The following is a 23,084-nucleotide window of genomic DNA, read 5'->3' on the forward strand; positions in this document are numbered from 1 at the left end:
GGGTCATTGAGTCTAGTTTGGGGGTGTCCCCCCATCCTCACTCCCAGGTTCCTGGATCCCACAGGGGCCGCCCTAATTTCGGGGTCCCCTCAGGGTGCTGATCCTGTCCAGCCTCCCCGCCCTGAGCCCTGCATCACCGCCAGTCCCCCCAGACATCCCGACCCACAGACAAATCCCAGAGCCATCGGGGGGTCCCTGTTAAAGGGATCCCACCTGGTCACGCAACAGGGAGGGGGGATTTAGGGGGCGGGAGAGCAGCTTTGCTCGGTGGGGTGACCAGAATCAGGGGCTTTGCGGAGGCATCGAGGAGGGACGGGAATGGGGGGGTCAGAGGTTCTGGGGGGCAGGGGGCACGGGTTACCAGCTGTGACAAAGATGGGCTTTTCTGTACCTATGAGGCCTGTGCCTGCCTCAGTTTCCCTTTGGTTTCTCAGGGCGGAGGGTCTGCCTGTTTGCTCAGGAGTGGGGAGGTTGGGGGGGTCCCACTCAGCAAGGCCCAGCTGGAGCCCAAAGACTTGAGGTGGGGGGAAGGGAGGCGCTGGTGGACGAGTGGGGCCAGGACATGGGGCTCGCAGCAGTTTGGGCGGTCCATGGAGGGGCCCGGTGGATGGCAAAGGCCGTGGAGTGGGTGGAGGCGGAGGGCTTGGAATTCGGTTTTTCTACGGGCCTCACTTTGCCTTTACCGAGGCTGGATTCCACCTGCCCGTGTGTTGCCCCATCCCCCGGTTGCGTCAGCTCCCTTTGCAGTAATTTCGTATCATCTGCAAATTTTGCCACCTCCCTGTTTGCCCCAAGTCGAGCCGCCCTGAGCCCAGGGCAGACCCCTGGGGCTCACCACGATGGAGTCCCCCCCCCCCACCCCGCACCTGTTCTTTTAAGTGGAGAAGCTGTTTTCGTAATGAGCCTTTAATTCCCCGAATCGTAATCACCCCGCCTATACAACTCCCTGCCCCTACGGCAAAATGTTGCCAGGGCCTGCGCTGTCAGCCGACCTCCGATATGAAATCCGGGACTTTAAATGGTGCCCTTGTCTATGATCCCCCCCCCCCGCCCTCTTCTCCTCAAACCCAGTGAACCCCCCAACCTCGGTGAACTTCTGTCCTTGTCTCCCCAATCCTGGAGAACCCCCTGTCCCCTTCCCCCTGCCCCTGGTGCCCTCCAGGTGCCCCTGCCCCCTTTGCTCACCCACCCCAGTGACACCATGTTCCTTCCGCCTCAAGTCTGTCACCCCCAAACCACTTGTACCCCACAATCCCAGTGCCCCTCCCCCTCACGCAGGGAATCACCCTGGCTCGGGGCGGACCTGGGGGGGGCGATGAAGGAGACAGAAATGAGCAGCGATCAACCCATCCCCGGCCCCCACGCCCTGGAGGGAGGAGGGAGCCTCCTCCCTCATCCCGTAGGAGCCCCGTGCCAAGGGAGTGCTACCCCGCCCCAGGCACCCTCACCCCGAACAGCTGCTCCGCTGGCTCTGTCATACACCAGCCTGGGAGCAGCCGCAGCCGCAGCCTCTTCAGAGCCAGCAGCCACCCACAGACCGGTCCCCCCAACACCATGGCCACCCGCTGGGGCATCTGCTCGGCCGGCAGGATCAGCCACGACTTCCTGGTGGCCCTGCGGACCCTGCCGGCCACAGAGCATCAGGTGGGGCTGGGGAGCAGGTGCAGGAATCCTGGGGTCTGTCCCTGGCTCAGGGAAGGGAGTGAGGGTTGGTGGTTAGAGCTGGGGAGCCAGGGAGGGGGGTGGTGAGAGCAGAGAAGGGGGTCTGGGGAGGGGAGTGTGGGCTAGTGGTCAGAGCACGGAGGGGAGGCTGGGAGCTGGGGAAGGGAGCAGGAGCTAGTGGTTAGAGCAGGGTGGGGGATCTGGGAGCCAGGGAGGGGAGCAGAGGGTACTGGTTTGAGCGGGAGCACGGGAGGAATCTGGGAGCCAGGAGTCCTGGGGTTTCTCCCTGGCTCAGGGAGGGGAGCGGGGGCTAGTGGTTGGAGCTGAGGAAGGCAGCACTCCTGGGTTCTTTGCTCCGTACTCGCTATCTAAGGGGGGCTGGATGGGGGGGCTCCTGGGTGTCTTGCTCCCCCTTTCATCCTTCCCCCCCCCCAGGCCGTGGCCATCGCCGCCCGCGATCTGACCCGGGCTCAGGAATACGCTGAGAAACACGGGATCCCCCGAGCCTACGGGAGCTACGAGGAGCTGGCCCAGGACCCCGACGTGGGTGAGCTGCCCAGAGACCCTGGGGGCGCCGGCTCCCACCCGGCCCCAGAGCAGGGCCCAGCTGGCTCAGGGGGGCAGGGAATGGGGTAGGGCCCGGCTGGCTCAGGGGGGCAGGGAATGGGGTAGGGCCGGCTGGCTCAGAGGGGCAGGGAATGGGGTAGGGCCCGGCTGGCTCAGGGGGGCAGGGAATGGGGTAGGGCCGGCTGGCTCAGGGGGGCAGGGAATGGGGCAGGGCCCAGCTGGCTCAGGGGGGTGGGGAATGGGGCAATGCCCAGCTGGTTCAGGGGGCTGGGGAATGGGGCAATGCCCAGCTGGCTCAGGGGGGTGGGGAATGGGGCAAGGCCCAGCTGGCTCAGAGGGCAGGGAATGGGGCAATGCCCAGCTGGCCCAGTGGTTACAGGGGGGAGCCGGGAGCCAGGACTCCTGGGTTCCACCCCCTCTTCCCACCTCCCCTGGCAGACGTGGTCTACGTAGGGGTCATCCACCCGCAGCACCTGCCCGTGGGGCGGCTCTTCCTGGAGGCCGGGAAGCCGGTGCTGCTGGAGAAGCCGCTGGGCATGAACGCGGCGGAGGTGAGAGAGCTGGCGCAGGTGGCACAGAGCCGGGGGGTCTTCCTGATGGAGGTGAGTGACCCCCCCATACACACACACAGACACACCTTCTGCTGGGCCCTCCCCCACACACTTCCTGCAGCCCTGTACCCCCTGCTGGGCTCTCGGCCTGCTCCCTAGCGCCCCTGCAGCTCCCCCCTCCTGCCCCGTTCCCTGCAGCCCAGTGCCCCTGGGGGAGACATTGAGAGCTCAAAGGAGCGGGGGCTGACCCCCCTCCAGCGCCGGCAGGGCAGCCCTTAGAAGGGGCGTCCCGTCCCCTATTTCCTCCTCTCCACGCCTGGAGATCACCCGCCTGGAGATCGGAAATTGCTGAGTCCGAGAAACTCCCCAGCCGAGGTGGCCCTGAGCCAGGCCACCAACCACCCCGTGTGCCGGATGTCGGCCATCCACATTCCCAGAGGATTCATCCCGTGATGACCTGGGGGTGGGGCTGTGCTAGCCCCGGGGAAGAGCCGGCTGCATGGGATCTGCGGGGGGCAGGACAGGCCCCAACAGGCTGGAGCCGACCCCACCCGTAAGCCAGCCCCGAAGGGACCCATCCCGTCGTGGGTGTCAAAGGGAGAGGCAGGCCCAACGCGCTGTGGGTCTGACACGAGATCCCCTGGGGCAGCCCAGCCAGGCAGGGGAGAGCGCCCCCTCACGCCCAGCACTGATTCTCCCCTGCTCCCCCCAGGCGTTCTGGACCCGCTTCTTCCCCCTCTCGGAGCAGCTCCGCGAGCTGCTGGCCCAGGGAGCCCTGGGGGAAGTGAAGCTAAGCTGCGTCGCCGTGGGGCACCCCATGGAGAACATCCCCCGGCTGGTGCAGAAGGAGCTGGGGGGCGGGGTCGTTCTGGACCTCGGCTGCTACTGCGCCCAGTTCGCCAGCATGGTCTTCGGGGGGGAGAAGCCGGAGTCCATCATGGCCTCAGGCTTCCTCTACCCTACTGGTAATGGGGGCACGGGGGGAGGGGGGAGAAGAGAACGGGACAGGACAGGGAGAAGGGGCAGGAGGGAGGGAATAGCAAGGTGTGGGGGGAAGGAGTGAAAGGCACTGGCAGGGTGGGGGGCAGGATTGAGAGGGGGCAGGGCAGGCACAGAGAGGTGGGGGGCAGGGCAGAGGCACCGGTGGGGGGGTGGGCTTAGAGACCCGAAGGGGCAGGGCAGGGGGCAGGACAGGGAAGGGCGGGGGCTGCGGCTCAGCACGCAGGGCCCCTGAGGGCTGCGGTTTCCCCATTCCCCAGGTGTGGACGAAACGGCGGCCATGGTGCTGAACTACGCAGGCAACCGCCAGGCCGTGCTGTCCTGCACCATGCGGGTGGAGGTCCCCGGCGAGGCCATCGTCTGTGGCACCGAGGGCTACGTCAAAGTGAGTGGGGAGGGAGCGGGGGGGGGGCAGCCCTTGGCCTCTAGCCCCAGCGGAAGAACCAGAAACACTGGTTGGGAGTGTGGGAGGGAGTGGGGGTCCAGTGGTTGGGGCGGGGGGCTGGGAGGGGGGACACCTGGGTTCTCTCCCCAGTTTGAGGGGGGGGTCAGATCCCATGGGGGGGCTGTTAACCCTTTCTTCCCTGTACCCCTCCAGTTCCCCTCCCCCTGGTACGCCCCCACCACCATGTTCGTGAACGGCGAGCGCCACGACAGCCCCCTGCCGCCCCCCTCCCAGCCCCTCAACTTCTCCAACGGCACCGGCATGCGCTACGAGGCCCAGCACGTGCGCCAGTGCCTGCTGCAAGGTGAGGGGGCCGGGAGGCTCCTGGGCTCTCTCCAGCCCTAGGAGGGGGAGTAGGGTCAAATGGTTAGCAGAGGGGGAGGTGGGGCACTGGGAACCAGGATTCTCCCCAGCCCTGGGGGGCGGGGCAGGGAATTCAGGCCCAGGGGTTTCTCTCCCATCTCTCAGCAGCAGGCTGGGCACTGCCAGGGGGAAGCTCACAGCCTGGCTGTGTCCCCCACCTTCCACTGAGCTCTTCCCCCTCCCCCCCAGGCCTGAAGGAGAGCCCCATCATGAGCCTGGCTGACAGCGAGCTGGTGGCCTTCATCATGGATGAGGTGCGGCGACAGCTGGGGGTGACCTACCCCGAGGACCGGCAGGGCTGAGGGAGACGGACCCCACCCTGGCCGGGGCATGCGCTGCGGGCGTGTCTGCTCCCAAGGCCGGGGCTACAATAAACACAACCCCATGGCTGCTTGCTGCATGGAGCTGGGATGGTCTCATTTCTCTTCCAGCCCCCTCTCCCACCCTCCCAAATAGGGGGAGGCCCAGGACAGATACAGGGCCCCTGACAACACTGCCCCCGCTGGGCACAATCGTTTGGGCAGAGAAGGGGGGTAGCTACTCCCAAAATAAGGGAAAGCTTCAGGCTGCTCCTGTACCCTGCCTGCTCCTGCCCCCGACTAATCATCAGCTTGAGCCAGTGGCTGGAAGCCTGTGGGTGAGTCAGGCAGGGGAAGTCCCTCGTTCGCAGCCCCCCACCCTGCCCCACATTCGGTGCCCGGTGCCCCACTGAAATTCCAGCCCCCTTACACCCCACGCTGCCTCCAGCGGTAAGAGCCGGTCTGGTGAGTTGTTCCATCAGGGAACCGCGCAACCACTAAAAATTGGAAGCGTTTAACCAAGACCACTGACCAACAGGCACCCTGGTCACGGTTACCCAGGGCACCTCCGACAGCCCTAGGATATAGGCACACCAGGAAATTATTTCCCCCACCGCAGGAGGGCTGGGGGCCAAGGACACAGACAGCAGCGGCGGGGGCGCAGGGGGTCATTTCACCGCACACACAACCCAGCTGAGCAGAGGAGCGGTAGGGGGGAGTAGCAGGGAAGGGGCAGAGGGGAGAGCCAGCCCACACTGAACTCCCCAGCCGAGGCAACGCCTGGGAACGACGTATCCGAGCAGGGATGAGGCAAGGCTCAGAAAACCGGCCTGACAGTGAGGTGTCAGGCCTGGGGTGGAGCTAAGCCCAGGGCAGGGGTGGGGGGTGGGGAGAGAAGAGAGCAGCATCCACATTACATCAAAAATTTCCACATGGGACTCCCCCGCTGCCAGTCCCCAGCTGATGAAGACAAATTCTGAGTGGAAAAGTGTTAGGGAGGCTGCGCAGAAGAGAAGGGGCACAGGAGCCACCCCCCAGCAGTCCCTGTACAGGCCCACTGCAGGCAGCCCCAGGGCCCTGTCACACAGGAGGTCAGACGAGCCAGGCCAAGGAGCTATAACAAGATAGGCCCAAGCCGCTGCATAGCAGCCGTCTCCTCAACTCACGGCTGGTGAGTGCTCAAGGTGGTTCGCCTGCAGGGAAGCGCCCAGTGCACTGGAGTTACAGCCCCACAGGGGAGATGGCCTTGAACACGCCCCTGCAGCGCTCTCAAACCCACAGTGCCTGGGGCTGCCGGGGCAGGAAGGGGAAGGCACATGCCCCCGAGACCTGCAGCCCTCCTGAAAACCAGAGCAGCCGGAAGCGGGAGGGGATCCAACGCTAAGGACCAGCCGCTGGAGGCTAGAGACTGCAGTTAGAAATAAAAGCCGGGCCCCGAGACACAGAGAGGGGCTGGGTGGAAGTCGAGGGGACTAGTTTTATTGAGGTCACAGGCTCAGACCAAGACACCGTACTGCTTCAGCACGGCCGTGTAGCGGGCGATCTTGCCTTCCACGTTCTTCTCTGCCTGCTTCTGCAGTTTCTGCAAGACACGTCCAGGCGGAGGCGTCAGACCAAGATTCAGGGGACATCCCTGGTAACAGGGCCCTGGCCCCACACTGGATATGGCCTGATTCGAATGCTCAGCCCTGCCCCACACACTCACCCGTTCCTATCCCTAGTCTGAAGGTGAACTGGTCACCCTAGAGCAGCCTGTGTGTACAGGGGGGAGGGAAGGGGGAAGAGGCCCAGAAGCCAGCCTGAAGTGCACAGGGCTCCCCCATCCCAATTAAATCGATTAACCAGTTAAACCTGTTAGCCGATGAACCAGGATTTTACATCCCTAGCTCAGATGGGGGAGGGAGGGTGCACAGGGGCAGTTCCACCCAGTCCAGAACCAGCTTGGGGCTGGCCTACCAGGGCCCCGGGACGCTTTGTATGGGCCATGCTCTGCACGCCCAGCCTCCCCCCACCACACACACCAGGGAGGGGGACACAGAGCTTCTGTTTGACCGACTGCAGTGCACCCCGACCCCACTGAAATAAGCTCTACAGGCAGATGGCAGGGAACGAAGGATGCAGCCACCTCTGGGGTGGGGTTCCAGGGCTGAGGATCTGGGGGACCTCTCACCCAATGGCGAGACAACTCCTCTGGGGCAGGGCATGAGGGCTGCTCATGCAGGAAGCCCATAGCCAGCGGGCAGATGCGGCTGCTTCAGGGGCGGTGCACGGAGCTGGTTATACCTCCCCCCCTCCTGCTGGCAGCTCCCCCACGGGGGCCGTGCAAGGCCCAACGACATCCAGGATTGCTCACCATCAGCTTCTTCTTCTTGTTGTAATGCAGCTTGGATTTCTCCTTGCGTTTCTCCTCCAGCGTGGCGGTGATGGCCTGGTATTTCCAGCCCACCTCATGGGCCAAGCGTCCCAAAAAGGCGAACTGCGGGGGGAGGGGGGAGACCGGTCAGGACAGACCTGAGGAGTCCTGGCTCCCAGCCCTACCCACCAGCCTCCACTCCCTCTCCCAGAGCCAGGGATCCAACCGAGCTCCCCAGTCCCGCCCCCCAACCCCCTTCCCATGGGATCCAAGGCGAGCCAGGTCGTGCAGCGCCCCACGGTGGTCTCAGATGGTAGTGCATGTAGGATGCTGTCTCATGGTCGTGAGACTCGAAAACAAGTAAATTAGCATCATCACAGACCGCCCGAGGTGCCAGTTGCCAACACAGGGTACAGTACGGCCACTGGCAGGCATGGCCAGGGCATCGCTGGACCGACAGCACAGGAACCATCAGGCAACTTGCACTGAACACAGACTATACAAGGTGGTTCCTTGGCTTGGTCACTAGCTGCCATGTGACATCAGTCCAAGGCATCACGCAGCAATAAGCTCCATAGGTTAACACCCTGCTGCCTAATGAACCTCTGACAAACTAAGCACCAGTATCATGTGGCAGGCAGTTCCCCTGGTTAACGCAACTGGCAAATGAATTTACTGCCTTGGAGTTGGCCATGGCCTGCTACCATTGGCAGTTAGTCCCACGGGTTAATGACACCTAAGTTTTGCCTTTGAAGAGTCCTTTGTTCAAGCTGTGGAACTACCTGCCTCATGACAGCACAGCCGTCTGTCAGAATCCAACTTCCTGCCCCTTCCGGTGCGGAAAGGGGCTCTGGGAGGGACGTACCTTGCGTGTTGGCTTCAGGCGTACGACTTTCAGAGCAGCGGGCACCACCATCCGTTTCCTCTGTGCAGGCAGGAGAGAGGAGTGCGTTAGGGGGATGGAAACGGGGGTGGGGGGAAGAGGAGCAGGGCTGGGGTGTCTCAGGGTACAGGTTTTTCTCACCCAGCATCAAACAATGTAGGTAGATAGAGCATCATAGACAAAAGACCCACCATTCCCCACACGGCCCCCAGGGCCCCCTTACCTTGTCGTACGGCGGTGGGATCCCATCAAAGACTTTCAGCCTCTCCAAGGCAGCCTGGCCTCGCTTGGTCTTGTGGGGAAGCATCCCTGCAAGGAACAGCAGCTGCTGGGAGCAGGCCGGGGCACCCCGCACTGTGGGGCTCTGCCCCCCAGGCTCCATGGAAGGGAGCTCTAGGTACCTCCCCCATCAGACTATAAGGAATGAGTCATGGGTGCCACCAGGGTGCCCTGTAGCTGCTCCCCCCGCCCCCGTACGGCCCCGGGGCTTACCTCGCACCGTGCGCCAGAAGATGCGGCTGGGGGCGCGGAAGTGGTAGGGCCCACGGGACGGGTTGGTGTTCATGCGCTTGCGAAGGAAAGCCAGGTACTTCACTAGAACGAGAGCGGAGCAGGGTCAGGCCACACCCCAGGGCGAGCCGGGGCAGCCATTCTCCCAGATAGCCCAGCTCTGCGACCGAGGGCAGGGGAGGCAGCCCCCCCCCCCCCCCCCGGCCTCGGTTTCCCCTCCCACCCTCGGGGATTGTGACGAAGTTGGGATTTTTCCACGGGAATATGGTGGGTGCCTCAGTTTCCCTCTGGATTGCACCCGTGGCTAGGTGGCAGGAGTAAGGGTGTGTTGGGGGTGGGGAAGCACACTCCAGCTGCCTGCATGCTGGCTACAGCTGGCCCTTTGGAACTGAAGCCCCAGGAGGGCGTGACCAGGTAACTTTCAGCCCCAGCAACGGAGAAGCAGCAACAGGTGTGGGGACAGCCAGGCAGCTGGAAGTGAGTCAGGCTTGGCTGGCTAGGGGTGCAGGGGGAAGGCCAGAGCCTGGGCTCTGGGTTCCCTGCCCCGCCCCCCCGACAGACTTACTGAAGGCTCCTGTCCTCTGTGCTAACCAGCTCTGTTCTACACTGTGTCCCTGTGCACCAATAACCTCGCCCCAGGGTTTCATGCTGGCTGAGAGAGTTGGGTGCAGGGCCCCCCAGGAACCGGAAGATCTGCTGCGGGGAGCACAGGGGGATGCCGACTGCCCTGAGGTCAGACCCAAGCTGCAGCAGCCGGCTCCGAGAGACAAGGTGCCACCCCAGCGTCCCACCAGGCTTCGGACAGAGCAGTGCCAGAGAATCGGCCCCACGGCTCCCTGATGTGGGAGAGGGCTTGTGAGCTGGTCAGGACAGGGGCCGTCTCTGCCTGGGTCTGTGCAGTGCTGGGGGCATCCATACAGCACCCGGTGCTAAACCAATACCCATGCAACCACAGGGAAGGCGCCTCCCACCCACTGCCCCCTTTCTGGGATGCGCTCTGTGCCCGCAACAGACAGAGCAGAGAGGGACTGGCACTAGGCAACTGGCAAGGGAAATGGCGACCGGAAAAGGACCCAGGAGTCCTGGCTCCCAGCTCTACGCACTACGCCCCAGCCCCTTCCAAGAGAGCTCAGGAGTCCTGGCTCCCCGGCCCGGCAGAGACACTCACGTTTGTTGCGGTAGAAGTTTCCGGAGATGTTGATGCCCTCGCATCTCACCACCACCACCTTGCGCCCTGGGAGGAAGTCAGAGAGGGACCGTAGCCATTTGGGGAGCACTGCGGAGCCAGCCTGGGGCCCAGGAAGTACGGGGCACCCCGCTCTGCGTGGTCAGAGACTTGGGGGGCACAGGGGACTAGGACAAAGCCGCTCAGCTCATGAGCTCAGGGTCCAACCCCAGGGGCTAGCAGCCGAGCAGGGCCCTGGGGGAGAGGATGATTCAGGGCTGCAAACCTACTCTGCTCCTGCATTGAGCCCGGCTCTGGAGACCTGTTGGATACAAAATTTGCATCCACACCTGTCTGAGCAAACTGAGCTGCGGATACCGACATGCACGGCAGCCGCAGACCTGCAGGGCTCATCACCATGGACTTAAGGCCTGGGTGTCAGGAGAGAGGCAGAGGAGACTGGACGGTTTAACAGCATGGCCAGGGAGAGGCACCCTTAGCAAATCCAGCCTCCCAGATCCCTATTCTAACCACTAGACCCCACTCCCTTCCCAAAGGGGTAGAACCCAGGCGCCCTGGCCCCCCGGGTAGCGGTCTCAGATGGTAGTGCATGGATCGGGCGCTCTCATGGCTGTGACACTCGAGCACCGAGACAGCATCATCACAGACCTCAGGGGTGCAGGGCCCAGGTGTGGGGGGTATTTCCAGGCCTGGGGGGGCCCCCCAGCGATACTCACCCAGCAGGACCTGTTTGGCCACGATGGCTGCCAGGCGCCCCAAGAGGTGGCCGCGCCCATCGATGACCAGAACCTGGCGGGGGGGGGGGAGAGAAAGGGTGAATGTGGGACAGTAGGGTCACAGCTATGGGGGGGTCCAGGTCTCACCTCACAGGCTGGCTACAGGGGAAAGGGGAAAACTCATACGGGGCACCAGCAGCTGGCTCTAGGGAAAGCCCCTGCCTGGGGGCGGGGGTGTGACTCCTCACCCCCATCACCACTAGGATCCCCCAAGGGAGAGGGCTGGCAATAGGTTTCCTACCCATGGGGGAGGGGTCCCGCTTCAGCCACCCATCCCGTTCCTGATGGGTCTCGAATTGCCCCCCCCCCCCCCCCGACACTACAGCCCTTGGCCAAACCCCTGCCCTGGCCCCAGCCCCAGGTCTCAGCCCCCCCCCCCGATCTTCATCCCCACAGAGCGCTCCTGCGCACCCCCCTAACCCCCAGCTGCCCCCACCCCCCCAGATCTTCATCCCCACAGAGCCCCCCAGCTGCCCCCACCCCCCCAGACCTTCATCCCCACAGAGCCCCCCAGCTGCCCCCACCCCCCCAGACCTTCATCCCCACAGAGCCCCCCAGCTGCCCCCACCCCCCCAGATCTTCATCCCCACAGAGCCCCCCAGCTGCCCCCACCCCCCCAGACCTTCATCCCCACAGAGCCCCCCAGCTGCCCCCACCCCCCCAGACCTTCATCCCCACAGAGCCCCCCAGCTGCCCACCCCCCCACACCCCTCCCAGCCTCCCACCCCCGCAGCTGCCCCCTCCTCCTAGCCCCCCACCTGCCCCCAGCGCCCCACCCCCCACCCCCCCGCCTCTCCCGCATCCCTCCTAACCCCCCCACACGCCCCCCCGCCCACGAGGCCTCTCTCGCGCTCCCTGCCCTCACGGGGGGGCGGGGGGTCCCGGGGGGGCGGGGCCGGGAGGGGGGTCCCGGTCCCCGCGCGCACCTTGAGCTCCGCCATGCTCGCCGGCCGCCGGGAAAGAGGCTCCGCCTCGCGCACGCCGCGGGGTCTCCCCGTCCGGCGCGGGGCGCGCAGGGGCGGAAGTGAGCGCGCACGCGGGCAGACGTGAAGGCGGCGCCGGCGCCGCCGTTAAGGGCAGAGAGGCCGGAAGTGACGCAATCCAGGCCCTCGGGCGGAGGGCTAGCAGAGTCCCAGGCAGGGGCGGGCCCCGGAAGTGGCCGAAGTAGCCCCGCTCCCTGCTTCCGGTCCGTGCTGTTACCTTTCGGCTGCGTCCACACTGGCGCGATCGTGCACAAACACTGGGGGGGGGGGGTTCTCGTGCAAGGACACGGACGTTCTAATGTGTGAAATCAGCAGGAACAAGCCCCCTCGCACAACTGTTCTTGCACAAGAGGCCAGTGTAGCCAGGCGACAGAAATTACTTGTGCAAGAAAGCCCGATGGTTAAACTGGCAAGAGAGCGTCTGCACTGGCCCGGATGCTCTCGTGCAAACGCACATCTCTTGTGCAAACGCACATGCCGGTGTAGACGCTCTCATCTGGAAGAGTTCTTGCGCAAGATCATGCCAGTGTAGACGTAGCTTTGGAGGTTTTGGCGAGCTGTTCTTCCAACTCCTTTTTGGCTTTTCTTATTCCCCTTAATTTGGCAGTGTTGAGGCTCTTTTCTTTTAATACACTTGAATGTAAATTAAACAGATCTGCTTGGCCTGTGGTTCAATTTATTTTAGATCCGAGGGAAACCAGGACACTCCAGAAAGACTTAACTACATTCTTCTTTATTATTAGACAATCTGTCTATTAAGTGGCTACCATTCTTGTCTGTCTATCATGGGATTGTCAATTAGGGTTGCCAGGTGTCCGGTTTTCGTCCGGACAGTTTGGTATTTTGGCCTTCCATCTGGTAAAAAAAACCCAGAGAATACTGGACATGGAAAATGTCTGGTATTTTCTATTTTCCTTGGATGGAAGGCCGTCGTCCTCTGGGAGGCCTGGGGAGGGGGGAGAGCAAGGAGCATGGTAATTTAAAGGCACAGCAACCTCTTTTTTTTTTTGGTCAACCGATTTTTCCCTGCCTGTTCGGGATTTTTTGTGAAGGTATCTGGCAACCCTATTTTCAACTTGTCGCTCCTGCGCATGCGCCAACGCGGCCACCCCCACCAGCTCCTGCAGGCGTGCTCTGCCACCTGGCTCAGTGTCGCATGGTGCGGCTCCACTCCCGGGGAGGAGCTGCTGCTGTGGCCCACACAGCAGGCGTCCTCTGCCGCTGCCTCTTGCCGCCGCTCTACCCCCGGCCTGACCGCAGGAGCCGCCGGGAGAGCAGCAGAATCCCAGGTGGGCAGGGAGGGAGGACGGTTGGTTGCTGCCCGCCTGCGGGGCCGGGCCAAGGGTGCCCGGGCACTGCTCTCTCTGGGCAGATAGCCTGGCCGTGGGGGCACCATCCACCTGATGGTCTGCACCACGCAGGACCAGGCTGGTGCCAGGTACAAGGTGAGGCTGAGCCCCCAGGGTACCGGGTTGGAAGCAAAGCTGCCCCCGGGGCTGGGATGGGCGGCACTTTGCTACTGTCCCCCGAGCACCAGGCGGGCAAGAACCTCAGAGTTTTTAGCAGCAGAAACACACTATATTTAAGACCAAAAAGACAAAATTATATACACACACACAACTTAAGGTAGTTGCGAACTGTTAGCCACCCAATCTTTCTCCTCAACTGGTAGCTGAAAACAGTGGCTGCATCTAGACTGGCAAGTTTTTCCACAAAAGCACCTGCTTTTGCGGAAAAACTTGCCAGCTGTCTACCCTGGCCGCTTGAATTTGCATAAGGACACTGACGATCTCATGTAAGAGTGTCAGTGTTCTTGTGGAAATGCTATGCTGCTCCCGCTCAGGGATAAGCCCTCTTGCGCAGATGCTTTTGCACAAGAGGGCCAGTGTAGACAGGTAAAAACTGTTTTGCGCAAAAAAGCCCCGATGGCGAAAATGGCGATCAGGGCTTTCTTGAGCAAAACCGCGTCTAGATTGGCATGGACGCTTTTCCACAAAAAGTGCTTTTGTGGAAAAGCGTCCGTGCCAATCTAGATGCTCTTTTCCGAAAATGCTTTTAACGGAAAACTTTTCCGTTAAAAGCATTTGTGGAAAATCATGCCAGTCTAGACGCAGCCTCTGGGTTTACTCTTTTGGTGCGCTTTTAGAAAGATTGTCTTTTAAAAAAAAATTATATCCCTCCCATCGATTCTTCTTACGAAGCCCATTTTATAGTAAAGCGAGACTTGGTCATTCTAATATTTACCAATTGATGATGTGTCGGCTAAGATACCTACAGTGCACAATGCCCCTGTTCTGGGTACATCCTGCTACTCAGGGGCTGTGTCTAGACTGGCAAGTTTGTCCACAAAATCAGCTGCTTTTTCAGAAAAACTTGCCAGCTGTCTACACTGGCCGCTTGAATTTCCGCAAGAACGCTGACTTCCTACTGTAAGAAATCAGTGCTTCTTGCGGAAATACTGTGCTGCTCCCGTTCGGGCAAAAGCCCTCTTGCACAAATCATTTGCGCAAGAGGGCCAGTGTAGACAGCACAGTACTGTTTTCCGCCAAAAAGCCCCGAAGGCTAAAATGGCAATCGGGGCTTTTTTGCGCAAAAGCATGTCTAGATTGGCATGGACGCTTTTCCGCAATCTAGACGCGCATTTCCGCAAATGCTTTTAATGGAAAAACTTTTCTGTTAAAAGCATTTGCGGAAAATCATACCAGTCTAGACATAGCCAGGATGTTGCAAAACTATATATGGACTGTAGTTAACAGTTTTATGGCTGTATCTGGAATTTTTGCTTATCAAGAATAAAATGTACCAATACAAGGTTCCTCCCGATGTCCCTGGCGTGGTTTCATGTGCCATGCTGTATCTGTATGATTGTGCAAAAAAAAAAAAAAAATTCCTGCCTCTCAAAGCTCTCCCCCTGCAAACCTTGCCTGTGTGTTTACATGCACCAGCCTTAATAATAGATGGAGATATACCTACGTCATGGAACTGGAGTCCCCTACACTCATAGCAGGACCAAATACTATCCCTGACAGATTGGCCCTAGATCCCTAAACAGCCCCCTTGAGGATTGAACTCACAACCATGGGTTTAGCAAGTCAATGCTTAAACTCTGAGGTATCCCTCCCCCCAGCCTTGCAACAGGCCTGGGTTTTGCTCCATGAGAGCCGCACGGTGGTCAAGGCAGACACATCCAGCTTTCCCTCCAGTGCTAAACGGTGTCGGGGCGGACGCTATGGTTCCTTTCAGGTCTTTGATAAAACTTAACTTGCTCAGGGCCCACGACCACCCACCCCAGCTGGACCCCCCCAGGAAACCCCTCCCCCCCCACGTGACGGTGCTTCCCCGTTTACAAGTGCACTTTGAGAACCATCAGCCAGCCAGTTTTAAATCCATTTAATGTGTTCATTTCAGAGCTATGTCGCCCGGTGCCCTACAACTGTCTAGGGCCGGTACTGCCACGCTAGTAGGTTGATCAGCCCCGGATGAAATCGCATCCAAAGATCTGGGGTTGTCAACAGGGCTTACAAGAGGAAATGCGAGTCAGGCCCTGTCCTGGGCGTACGTCACCCCCAGCTGCTGCCGTACCTCGTCCATGATAGAGGCCACCAGCTCGGAGTGAGCCAGGCTCATGACAGGGCTCTCCTTCAGCCCTGGGGGGGGGGAAAAAGAAGGGTCAGTCTAGGAGGTGCTGCGAGCTTCCCCCCAGCGGTGCCCTGGCTGGATGCTAGGTGCTATGAGCTTCCACACAGCAGGGCCCCCCGCTGGATACGCTGGGGGCTGCAAACTCCTCCCCGCCCCAGCAGTGCCCCCTCACGAGTTACCTTGGAGCAAACACTGGCGCACGTGCTGGGCCTCGTAGCGCAGCCCCGTGCTATTAGCGAAGTTGAGGGGCTGGGAGGGGGGCGGCAGGGGGAACGTCTCCCGCTGCCCGTTCACCACCAGCTCCGTCGGGCTCCACATCTGAGACGGCAGCTGCAGGGAGACACAATCCGGGGGGTTAGAGCCTGGGAGGCAGGATGCCTGGGTTCTGCACCCCACGGCAGAGACCCCTCCCCGCCGCATGCCTCAGCTCTGCCACCCCACCCCCGCCCGCAAGCACCTGGATGATGCCCCTTGTGCCGCTGAGGGCTGCCTGGTTGGGCAGCCGGGCCGCAATGGAGCAGGTAAGCACGGCCTGGCGCTTCCCCCGGTAGTTCAAGATAATGGACTCCGTCTCATCGGCGCCTGGGAAGGAGAGAGAGCAGGAGGGCAGCCCACACCCAGCCCTGCCGGGGCCCCTCTGCCGACCCACAGCCCCTGACAGCTCAGCCCAGCCCTGCTGGTGCCCCTCCCGCCCGACCTGCATCCCCTGCCCCCCAAGCCCTGTCGGTGCCCCTCCCTCCCACCCCGCAGCCCCTACCAGCCCAGCCCATCCCTGCTGGTGCCCCTCCTGCCCGACCTGCATCCCCTGCCCCCCAAGCCCTGCCGGGGCCCCTCCTTCCCAGCCCACAGCCCCTACCAGCCCAGCCCATCCCTGCTGGTGCCCCTCCCACCCGACCTGCATCCCCTGCCCCCCAAGCCCTGTCGGTGCCCCTCCCTCCCGCCTGCAGCCCCTACCAGCTCAGCCCAGCCCTGCTGGTGCCCCTCCCGCCCGACCTGCATCCCCTGCCCCCCAAACCCTGTCGGTGCCCCTCCCTCCCGCCTGCAGCCCCTACCAGCTCAGCCCATCCCTGCTGGTGCCCCTCCCGCCCGACCTGCATCCCCTGCCCCCCAAGCCCTGTCGGTGCCCCTCCCTCCCACCCCGCAGCCCCTACCAGCTCAGCCCATCCCTGCTGGTGCCCCTCCCGCCCGACCTGCATCCCCTGCCCCCCAAGCCCTGTCGGTGCCCCTCCCTCCCACCCCACAGCCCCTGACAGCTCAGCCCTTCCCTGCTGGTGCCCCTCCCGCCCGACCTGCATCCCCTGCCCCCCAAGCCCTGTCGGTGCCCCTCCCTCCCCCCTGAAGCCCCTACCAGCTCAGCCCAGCCCTGCTGGTGCCCCTCCCGTCCGACCTGCATCCCCTGCCCCCCAAACCCTGTCGGTGCCCCTCCCTCCCATCCCACAGTCCCTGACAGCTCAGCCCTTCCCTGCTGGTGCCCCTCCCGCCCGACCTGCATCCCCTGCCCCCCAAACCCTGTCGGTGCCCCTCCCTCCCGCCTGCAGCCCCTACCAGCTCAGCCCATCCCTGCTGGTGCCCCTCCCACCCGACCTGCATCCCCTGCCCCCCAAACCCTGTCGGTGCCCCTCCCTCCCACCCCGCAGCCCTTACCAGCTCAGCCCAGCCCTGCTGGTGCCCCTCCCGCCCGACCTGCATCCCCTGCCTCCCAAGCCCTGTCGGTGCCCCTCCCTCCCACCCCGCAGCCCCTACCAGCTCAGCCCTTCCCTGCTGGTGCCCCTCCCGCCCGACCTGCATCCCCTGCCTCCCAAGCCCAGCCCTGCTGGTGCTCCTCCCATCCAACCTGCATCCCCTGCCCCCCAAGCCCTGTCGGTGCCCCTCACTCCCACCCCACCGCTGCCCCCCACAGCCCTGCCACTACTCCTCACTCCTGACCCGTAGCCCCTGTCAGGGCCCCTCATTCCCACCCCACCGCTGCCCCCCACAACCCGCGCCCTACAGCCCGTTACTGGTGGGGAGGAGGAAGCCCGAGGCGAGGACAGACTCCGGTTTCTCTCCCCCGAAGGCCATGGTGGCGAAGTGGACGCAGTAGCAGCCGAGGTCCAGCAAGGCCCCGCCTCCCAGCTCCTTCTGCACCACCCGGGGGCACTCCAGGAGGGGAGCCCCAAAATCAATCCTCACCATCTTCAGCTCCCCGAGCGCCCCCTGGGAGAGCAAGGAGTAGAGCCGCTCGGAGGCTGGGAAGAAGCGGGTCCAGTAGGCCTGGGAGGGGACACAGAGAAGAGGGTGCTGGGGCCCGGGGCCAGGCAGGGGCCCAACGGGGCCGACCCGTCTGGAGACTCCCCGGTTCGCCCGCTCCCTGCTGCTCCCCAGCCAGCTCACTCGCGCAGGGTAAAGAGCAAACAAAACAAGGGTGGGGAACGTACGGACCAGGGGCCGGATCCGGCCCCCAGCATGCCTGGACCCAGCCCCAGAGGCTCGGGGCTCTCCCCAGCAGTGGGGGAGCTGGCCCTCCAGCCCTGGGGCTCCCCTCCTGCCCAGACTCTGCACACCCCCCCACTCTGCTCCTGCACCCTGCCTCCCATCCAGTCTGCTTCTGCATCACATCCCCCTCAGCCCTGCCCCCTCCCTCCTGCCCAGACCCCACACCCCAAGTCCGATTCCCCGCAGCCCCTCCCACACACTCAGCCCCACTGCAGAGCCGGGGGGCCACAACAATCTGCTAACCTGCCCCCCCCCCCCCTCCCGCCGCCCCTGGCTCTGGTAGGCGAGGAGAATGTGGTTTTTTGTGGGGTGGGTTTTTTTTTTTTTTGCTTCTCACTTTTGTACCCCTCCTCCTGCGACTGGGGGTATTGGGCTGGGAGGAGTGGGGGCGGGGGCCCAGCAGGGGGCACTGGGCTGTGGGGGGCAGTAGGAGGCGCTGGGCTGCAGGGAATGGGAGGGGCGGGGGCTAGGGTTGCCAGGTGTCCGGTATTCACCCGGACAGTCTGGTATTTTCGCCTCCTGTCCGGTAAAAAATGTCGGGTATTTTCTGATTCTTTCTCTGGCCAGGAGGGGAAAATGCCGGGCACCTAGCAACCCTACAAACAGTCAGCACCCAGCCTCCCCGGCTCCCAGCCCCCCCAGCCCCCCGACCCCAGCCCCCCTGCTTACCTGGTTCTGCAAGGTTGCAGGCACAAAATGGCTCCCCTGTTCCTATCCCTGCACTCACTCTTAAAGCAGACATGCTGTTTTATTTTTATTTATTTTTTGGTCGCCCTCCCCACTTTTTTTTTTCTTCAACAGAATTTTTCCCGGTGGATTTTTTTGGTGTGTGTGTGGGGAGTGGGGGTTCAGTATTTTTGTTTCAACCATCTGGCAACCCTAGCGGGGGCCCAACAGGAAGTGTGTTTGGGGTCACTCACCTCCATCAGGAAGACCCCCCGGCTCTGTGCCACCTGCGCCAGCTCTCTCACCTCCACCGCGTTCATGCCCAGCGGCTTCTCCAGCAGCACCGGCTTCCCGGCCTCCAGGAAGAGCCGCCCCACGGGCAGGTGCTGCGGGTGGATGACCCCTACGTAGACCACGTCTGCCAGGGGAGGTGGGAAGGGGGGATGGAACCCAGGAGTCCTGGCTCCCGGCTCCCCCCTGTAACCACTGGGCCCCACTCTCCTCCCAGAGCCAGGGAGAGAACCCAGGTGTCCTGCTCCAGTCGCCCCTCGCGCTGCTTTTCACCCTTCCCAGATCAGCACCCTCAGGTAGGGGGGTCTCAGCCTGCCCCAACCATATCGCTGGGCTCACGCACTGCCCCCAGGGAACAGGGGCCCCATTCCCTGCCCCCTGAGCCAGCCGGGCATTGCCCCATTCCCCGCCCCCCTAAGCCAGCTGGGCCCTGTCCCATTCCCCGCCCCCCTGAGCCAGCCGGGCATTGCCCCATTCCCTGCCCCCCTGAGCAAGCCGGGCCCTGCCTCATTCCCTGCCCCCCTGAGCCAGCCGGGCCCTGCCCCATTCCCCGCCCCCCTGAGCCAGCCGGGCATTGCCCCATTCCCCGCCCCCCTGAGCCAGCCGGGCATTGCCCCATTCCCCGCCCCCCTGAGCCAGCCGGGCATTGCCCCATTCCCCACCCCCCTGAGCCAGCCGGGCCCTGCCCCATTCCCCGCCCCCCTGAGCCAGCCGGGCCCTGCCCCATTCCCCGCCCCCCTGAGCCAGCCGGGCATTGCCCCATTCCCCGCCCCCCTGAGCCAGCCGGGCCCTGCCCCATTCCCTGCCCCCCTGAGCCAGCCGGGCCCTGCCCCATTCCCTGCCCCCCTGAGCCAGCCGGGCATTGCCCCATTCCCCGCCCCCCTGAGCCAGCCGGGCATTGCCCCATTCCCCGCCCCCCTGAGCCAGCCGGGCCCTGTCCCATTCCCCGCCCCCCTGAGCCAGCTGGGCCCTGCCCCATTCCCCGCCCCCCTGAGCCAGCCGGGCATTGCCCCATTCCCCGCCCCCCTGAGCCAGCCGGGCCCTGCTCTGGGGCCGGGTGGGAGCCGGCGCCCCCAGGGTCTCTGGGCAGCTCACCCACGTCGGGGTCCTGGGCCAGCTCCTCGTAGCTCCCGTAGGCTCGGGGGATCCCGTGTTTCTCGGCGTATTCCTGAGCCCGGGTCAGATCACGGGCGGCGATGGCTACGGCCTGGGGGGAGCAAGGATGAAAGGGGGAGCGAGACACCCAGGAGCCCCCCATCCAGCCCCCCTTAGATAGCGAGTACGGAGCAAAGAACCCAGGAGTGCTGCCTTCCCCAGCTCCAACCACTAGCCCCCGCACTCCTCCCTGAGCCAGGGAGAAACCCCAGGACTCCTGGCTCCCAGATTCGCCCCCCCCCACCCACTCTGTCCACTAGCCTTCACTCCCCCCCTGCTCTAACAACGAGCCCCCACTCCCGTCCCTGGCTCCCCTCTAGCCACTAGCCTCCACTCCCCTCCCTCCCAGCCCCCTCATCCGCTCTAACCCCAGGACTCCTGGCTTCCAATTCCCCCCCTCCCCGCCACTCAAATTATTAGTGTCTGCTCCCCTACCTGACTCCCAGCCCATCCTGCTCTAACCACTAGCCCCCAGTTCCCTCCCTCATCCAGAGAGAGACCCCAGGACTCCTAGCTCCCAGATTTCCCCCTCTAACCACTAACCCCCACAACCCTGCCTGGCTCCCAGCTCCAACCACTAGCCCCCACAACCCTCCCTGGTTCCCAGCTCCAACCACTAGCCCCCACAACACTGCCTGGCTCCCAGCTCCAACCACTAGCCCCCACAACCCTGCCTGGCTCCCAGCTCCAACCACTAGCCCCCACAACCCTGCCTGGCTCCCAGCTCCAACCACTAGCCCCCACAACCCTGCCTGGCTCCCAGCTCCAACCACTAGTCCCCACAACCCTGCCTGGCTCCCAGCTCCAACCACTAGTCCCCACAACCCTGCCTGGCTTCCAGCTCCAACCACTAGCCCCCACAACCCTGCCTGGCTTCCAGCTCCAACCACTAGCCCCCACAATCCTCCCTGGCTCCCAGCTCCAACCACTAGCCCACACAACCCTGCCTGGCTCCCAGCTCCAACCACTAGCCCACACAACCCTGCCTGGCTCCCAGCTCCAACCACTAGCCCCCACAATCCTCCCTGGCTCCCAGCTCCAACCACTAGCCCACACTACCCTGCCTGGCTCCCAGCTCCAACCACTAGCCCCCACAACCCTGCCTGGCTCCCAGCTCCAACCACTAGCCCCCACAACCCTGCCTGGCTCCCAGCTCCAACCACTAGCCCCCACAACCCTGCCTGGCTCCCAGCTCCAACCACTAGCTCCCACAACCCTGCCTGGCTCCCAGCTCCAACCACTAGCCCCACAACCCTGCCTGGCTCCCAGCTCCAACCACTAGCCCCCACAACCCTGCCTGGCTTCCAGCTCCAACCACTAGCCCCCACAATCCTCCCTGGCTCCCAGCTCCAACCACTAGCCCCCACAATCCTCCCTGGCTCCCAGCTCCAACCACTAGCCCACACAACCCTGCCTGACTCCCAGCTCCAACCACTAGCCCCCACAACCCTCCCTGGCTCTCAGCTCCAACCACTAGCCCCCACAACCCTCCCTGGCTCCCAGCTCCAACCACTAGCCCCCACAACCCTGCCTGACTCCCAGCTCCAACCACTAGCCCCCACAACCCTGCCTGGCTCCCAGCTCCAACCACTAGCCCCACAACCCTCCCTGAGCCAGGGACAGACCCCAGGATTCCTGCACCTGCTCCCCAGCCCCACCTGATGCTCCGTGGCCGGCAGGGTCCGCAGGGCCACCAGGAAGTCGTGGCTGATCCTGCCGGCCGAGCAGATGCCCCAGCGGGTGGCCATGGCGCTGGGTCCGGTTCGGTCCCCCCACGCGCGGAGCAGGACAGATCCCGCGGCGCTGGGGGTAAAGGTTCACTCCGAGAGCCCCGCCCCCAGACAGCTGGGTCCTCCCCCGCCCCGCCCCCGGCTTGATGGCGGAGGGGGGCAGGGGTCTAGCTGGGAGCCCGGACTCCTGGGTTCTCCGCCCGGCTCTGACCCGGCCCCGAGGTCTGCACCTCCCCCCGCCCAACCCAACTTTTTGGGGACAGCGGAGCTAGGAGAAAGGGGGGGCAAATAGTTGTCTCCATAGCAACCAGGGGGCGAACCCAGAGGTCCAGGCTACCAGTCCCCCCCCCCCCGCTCTAACCATGAGCCCCCTCCCCCCTCCCCGAGCTGCCCCCCTCATCTTGCCCCGTCTGTGCTGTTGCTGAAGGCGGGGCAGTTTGCTGGGGGAACCTCCGCGGGACCCCAGGGGCTGCGGGGGGCTGCTCGTAGGGCGGGAGGGGCTGATGATGGATGTTCATACCCCCCCCCCAGTTAATTCCCGGACCAGCTGGCTGTTTCTGGCCCCAGCCCAATCCCGGGGCATCTGCTCAGTGCACGTGCCGAGCGCTCCCCCCCATCACCTGCCTCCGAGCAGCCCCCCCACACACACCCCGCAGCGGCAAACTGCTTTTCATGGGTGGGCAGGGGCTGCGGGGCGGGAGTGAGGGGCACCTGCAGGTCTGGGGGGTGGGAGTGAGGGGCACCGGCAGGGCTGGGGGGACGGGAGTGAGGAGCACTGGGAGGGGCAGGGCTTCGGGGAGGGAGTGAGGGGCACCTGCAGTGCTTGGGGGGGCAGATGGCCATGGTGAATTTGCAGCCCCCCCCCCCCAGTCAGCTGAGCCGGGAGATAGGCTCCATGGCGCCCCCACTGGCCACAAGAGGAACCGCATCTTCCCTCCCCCACCCGATCCACCCCAGCACCACAGCGCCCCCTGGGGGCACCTTTCGTTGACAGCACCAACGAGAGACAGGACATGGGGGGTGTCTGGGGAGGCGAGGGGGGCGTATGGAGGTGGATGGACAGACAGGAGGCGTATGAAGGTGGATGGACAGACAGGAGGCGTATGGAGGTGGATGGTCAGACAGGAGACGTATGGAGGTGGATGGACAGACAGGAGGCGTATGGAGGTGGATGGACAGACAGAGGAGGCGTATGGAGGTGGATGGTCAGACAGGAGGCGTATGGAGGTGGATGGACAGACAGGAGGCGTATGGAGGTGGATGGTCAGACAGGAGACGTATGGAGGTGGATGGACAGACAGGAGGCGTATGGAGGTGGATGGACAGACAGAAGAGGCGTATGGAGGTGGATGGTCAGACAGGAGGCGTATGGAGGTGGATGGACAGACAGGAGGCGTATGGAGGTGGATGGACAGACAGGAGGTGTATGGAGGTGGATGGACAGACAGAGGAGGCATATGGAGGTGGATGGGCAGACAGGAGGCGTATGGAGGTGGATGGTCAGACAGGAGGCGTATGGAGGTGGATGGACAGACAGGAGGCGTATGGAGG

At 63.6% G+C, this 23,084-nt stretch overlaps 3 protein-coding genes and 2 non-coding genes across 5 annotated transcripts; 1 reads left to right on the forward strand and 4 right to left on the reverse strand.

The window, feature by feature from the left end:
- Positions 1-1,425: 1,425 nt before the first annotated feature.
- Positions 1,426-4,991, forward strand: LOC142825621 (trans-1,2-dihydrobenzene-1,2-diol dehydrogenase). The gene is made up of 7 exons (XM_075917615.2): positions 1,426-1,644; positions 2,098-2,209; positions 2,668-2,831; positions 3,493-3,745; positions 4,040-4,164; positions 4,378-4,528; positions 4,777-4,991. Exons 1-7 carry the CDS (start codon positions 1,555-1,557, stop codon positions 4,887-4,889), a joined length of 1,008 nt encoding a protein of 335 aa, XP_075773730.2. The 5' UTR covers positions 1,426-1,554; the 3' UTR covers positions 4,890-4,991.
- A 1,352-nt stretch (positions 4,992-6,343) lies between these two features.
- On the reverse strand, positions 6,344-11,668 carry RPL13A (ribosomal protein L13a). Its single transcript, XM_075917616.2, has 8 exons — positions 11,521-11,668; positions 10,535-10,607; positions 9,801-9,866; positions 8,615-8,716; positions 8,346-8,431; positions 8,105-8,164; positions 7,240-7,362; positions 6,344-6,468 (listed from the first exon to the last, which is right to left on the reverse strand). Exons 1-8 carry the CDS (start codon positions 11,533-11,535, stop codon positions 6,382-6,384), a joined length of 612 nt encoding a protein of 203 aa, XP_075773731.1. The 5' UTR covers positions 11,536-11,668; the 3' UTR covers positions 6,344-6,381.
- LOC112544734 (small nucleolar RNA Z195/SNORD33/SNORD32 family) lies at positions 7,540-7,624 on the reverse strand. The gene has a single exon (XR_003088072.1). It is a non-coding gene; the product is annotated as a small nucleolar RNA Z195/SNORD33/SNORD32 family (small nucleolar RNA).
- LOC112544735 (small nucleolar RNA Z195/SNORD33/SNORD32 family) lies at positions 10,388-10,469 on the reverse strand. The gene has a single exon (XR_003088073.1). It is a non-coding gene; the product is annotated as a small nucleolar RNA Z195/SNORD33/SNORD32 family (small nucleolar RNA).
- A 3,284-nt stretch (positions 11,669-14,952) lies between the features above and the next one.
- Positions 14,953-21,621, reverse strand: LOC102447655 (trans-1,2-dihydrobenzene-1,2-diol dehydrogenase). Its single transcript, XM_089770110.1, has 7 exons — positions 21,462-21,621; positions 19,744-19,855; positions 18,612-18,775; positions 17,217-17,469; positions 15,674-15,798; positions 15,396-15,546; positions 14,953-15,224 (listed from the first exon to the last, which is right to left on the reverse strand). The coding sequence occupies exons 1-7, from the start codon at positions 21,549-21,551 to the stop codon at positions 15,115-15,117; spliced, it is 1,005 nt and encodes a 334-aa protein (XP_089626236.1). The 5' UTR covers positions 21,552-21,621; the 3' UTR covers positions 14,953-15,114.
- Between the last annotated feature and the right edge of the window lie 1,463 nt (positions 21,622-23,084).

The sequence above is a fragment of the Pelodiscus sinensis genome, chromosome 18 (genome assembly GCF_052426305.1).
Source record: "Pelodiscus sinensis isolate ZL-2025 chromosome 18, ASM5242630v1, whole genome shotgun sequence".
Taxonomy (NCBI): domain Eukaryota; kingdom Metazoa; phylum Chordata; order Testudines; family Trionychidae; genus Pelodiscus; species Pelodiscus sinensis.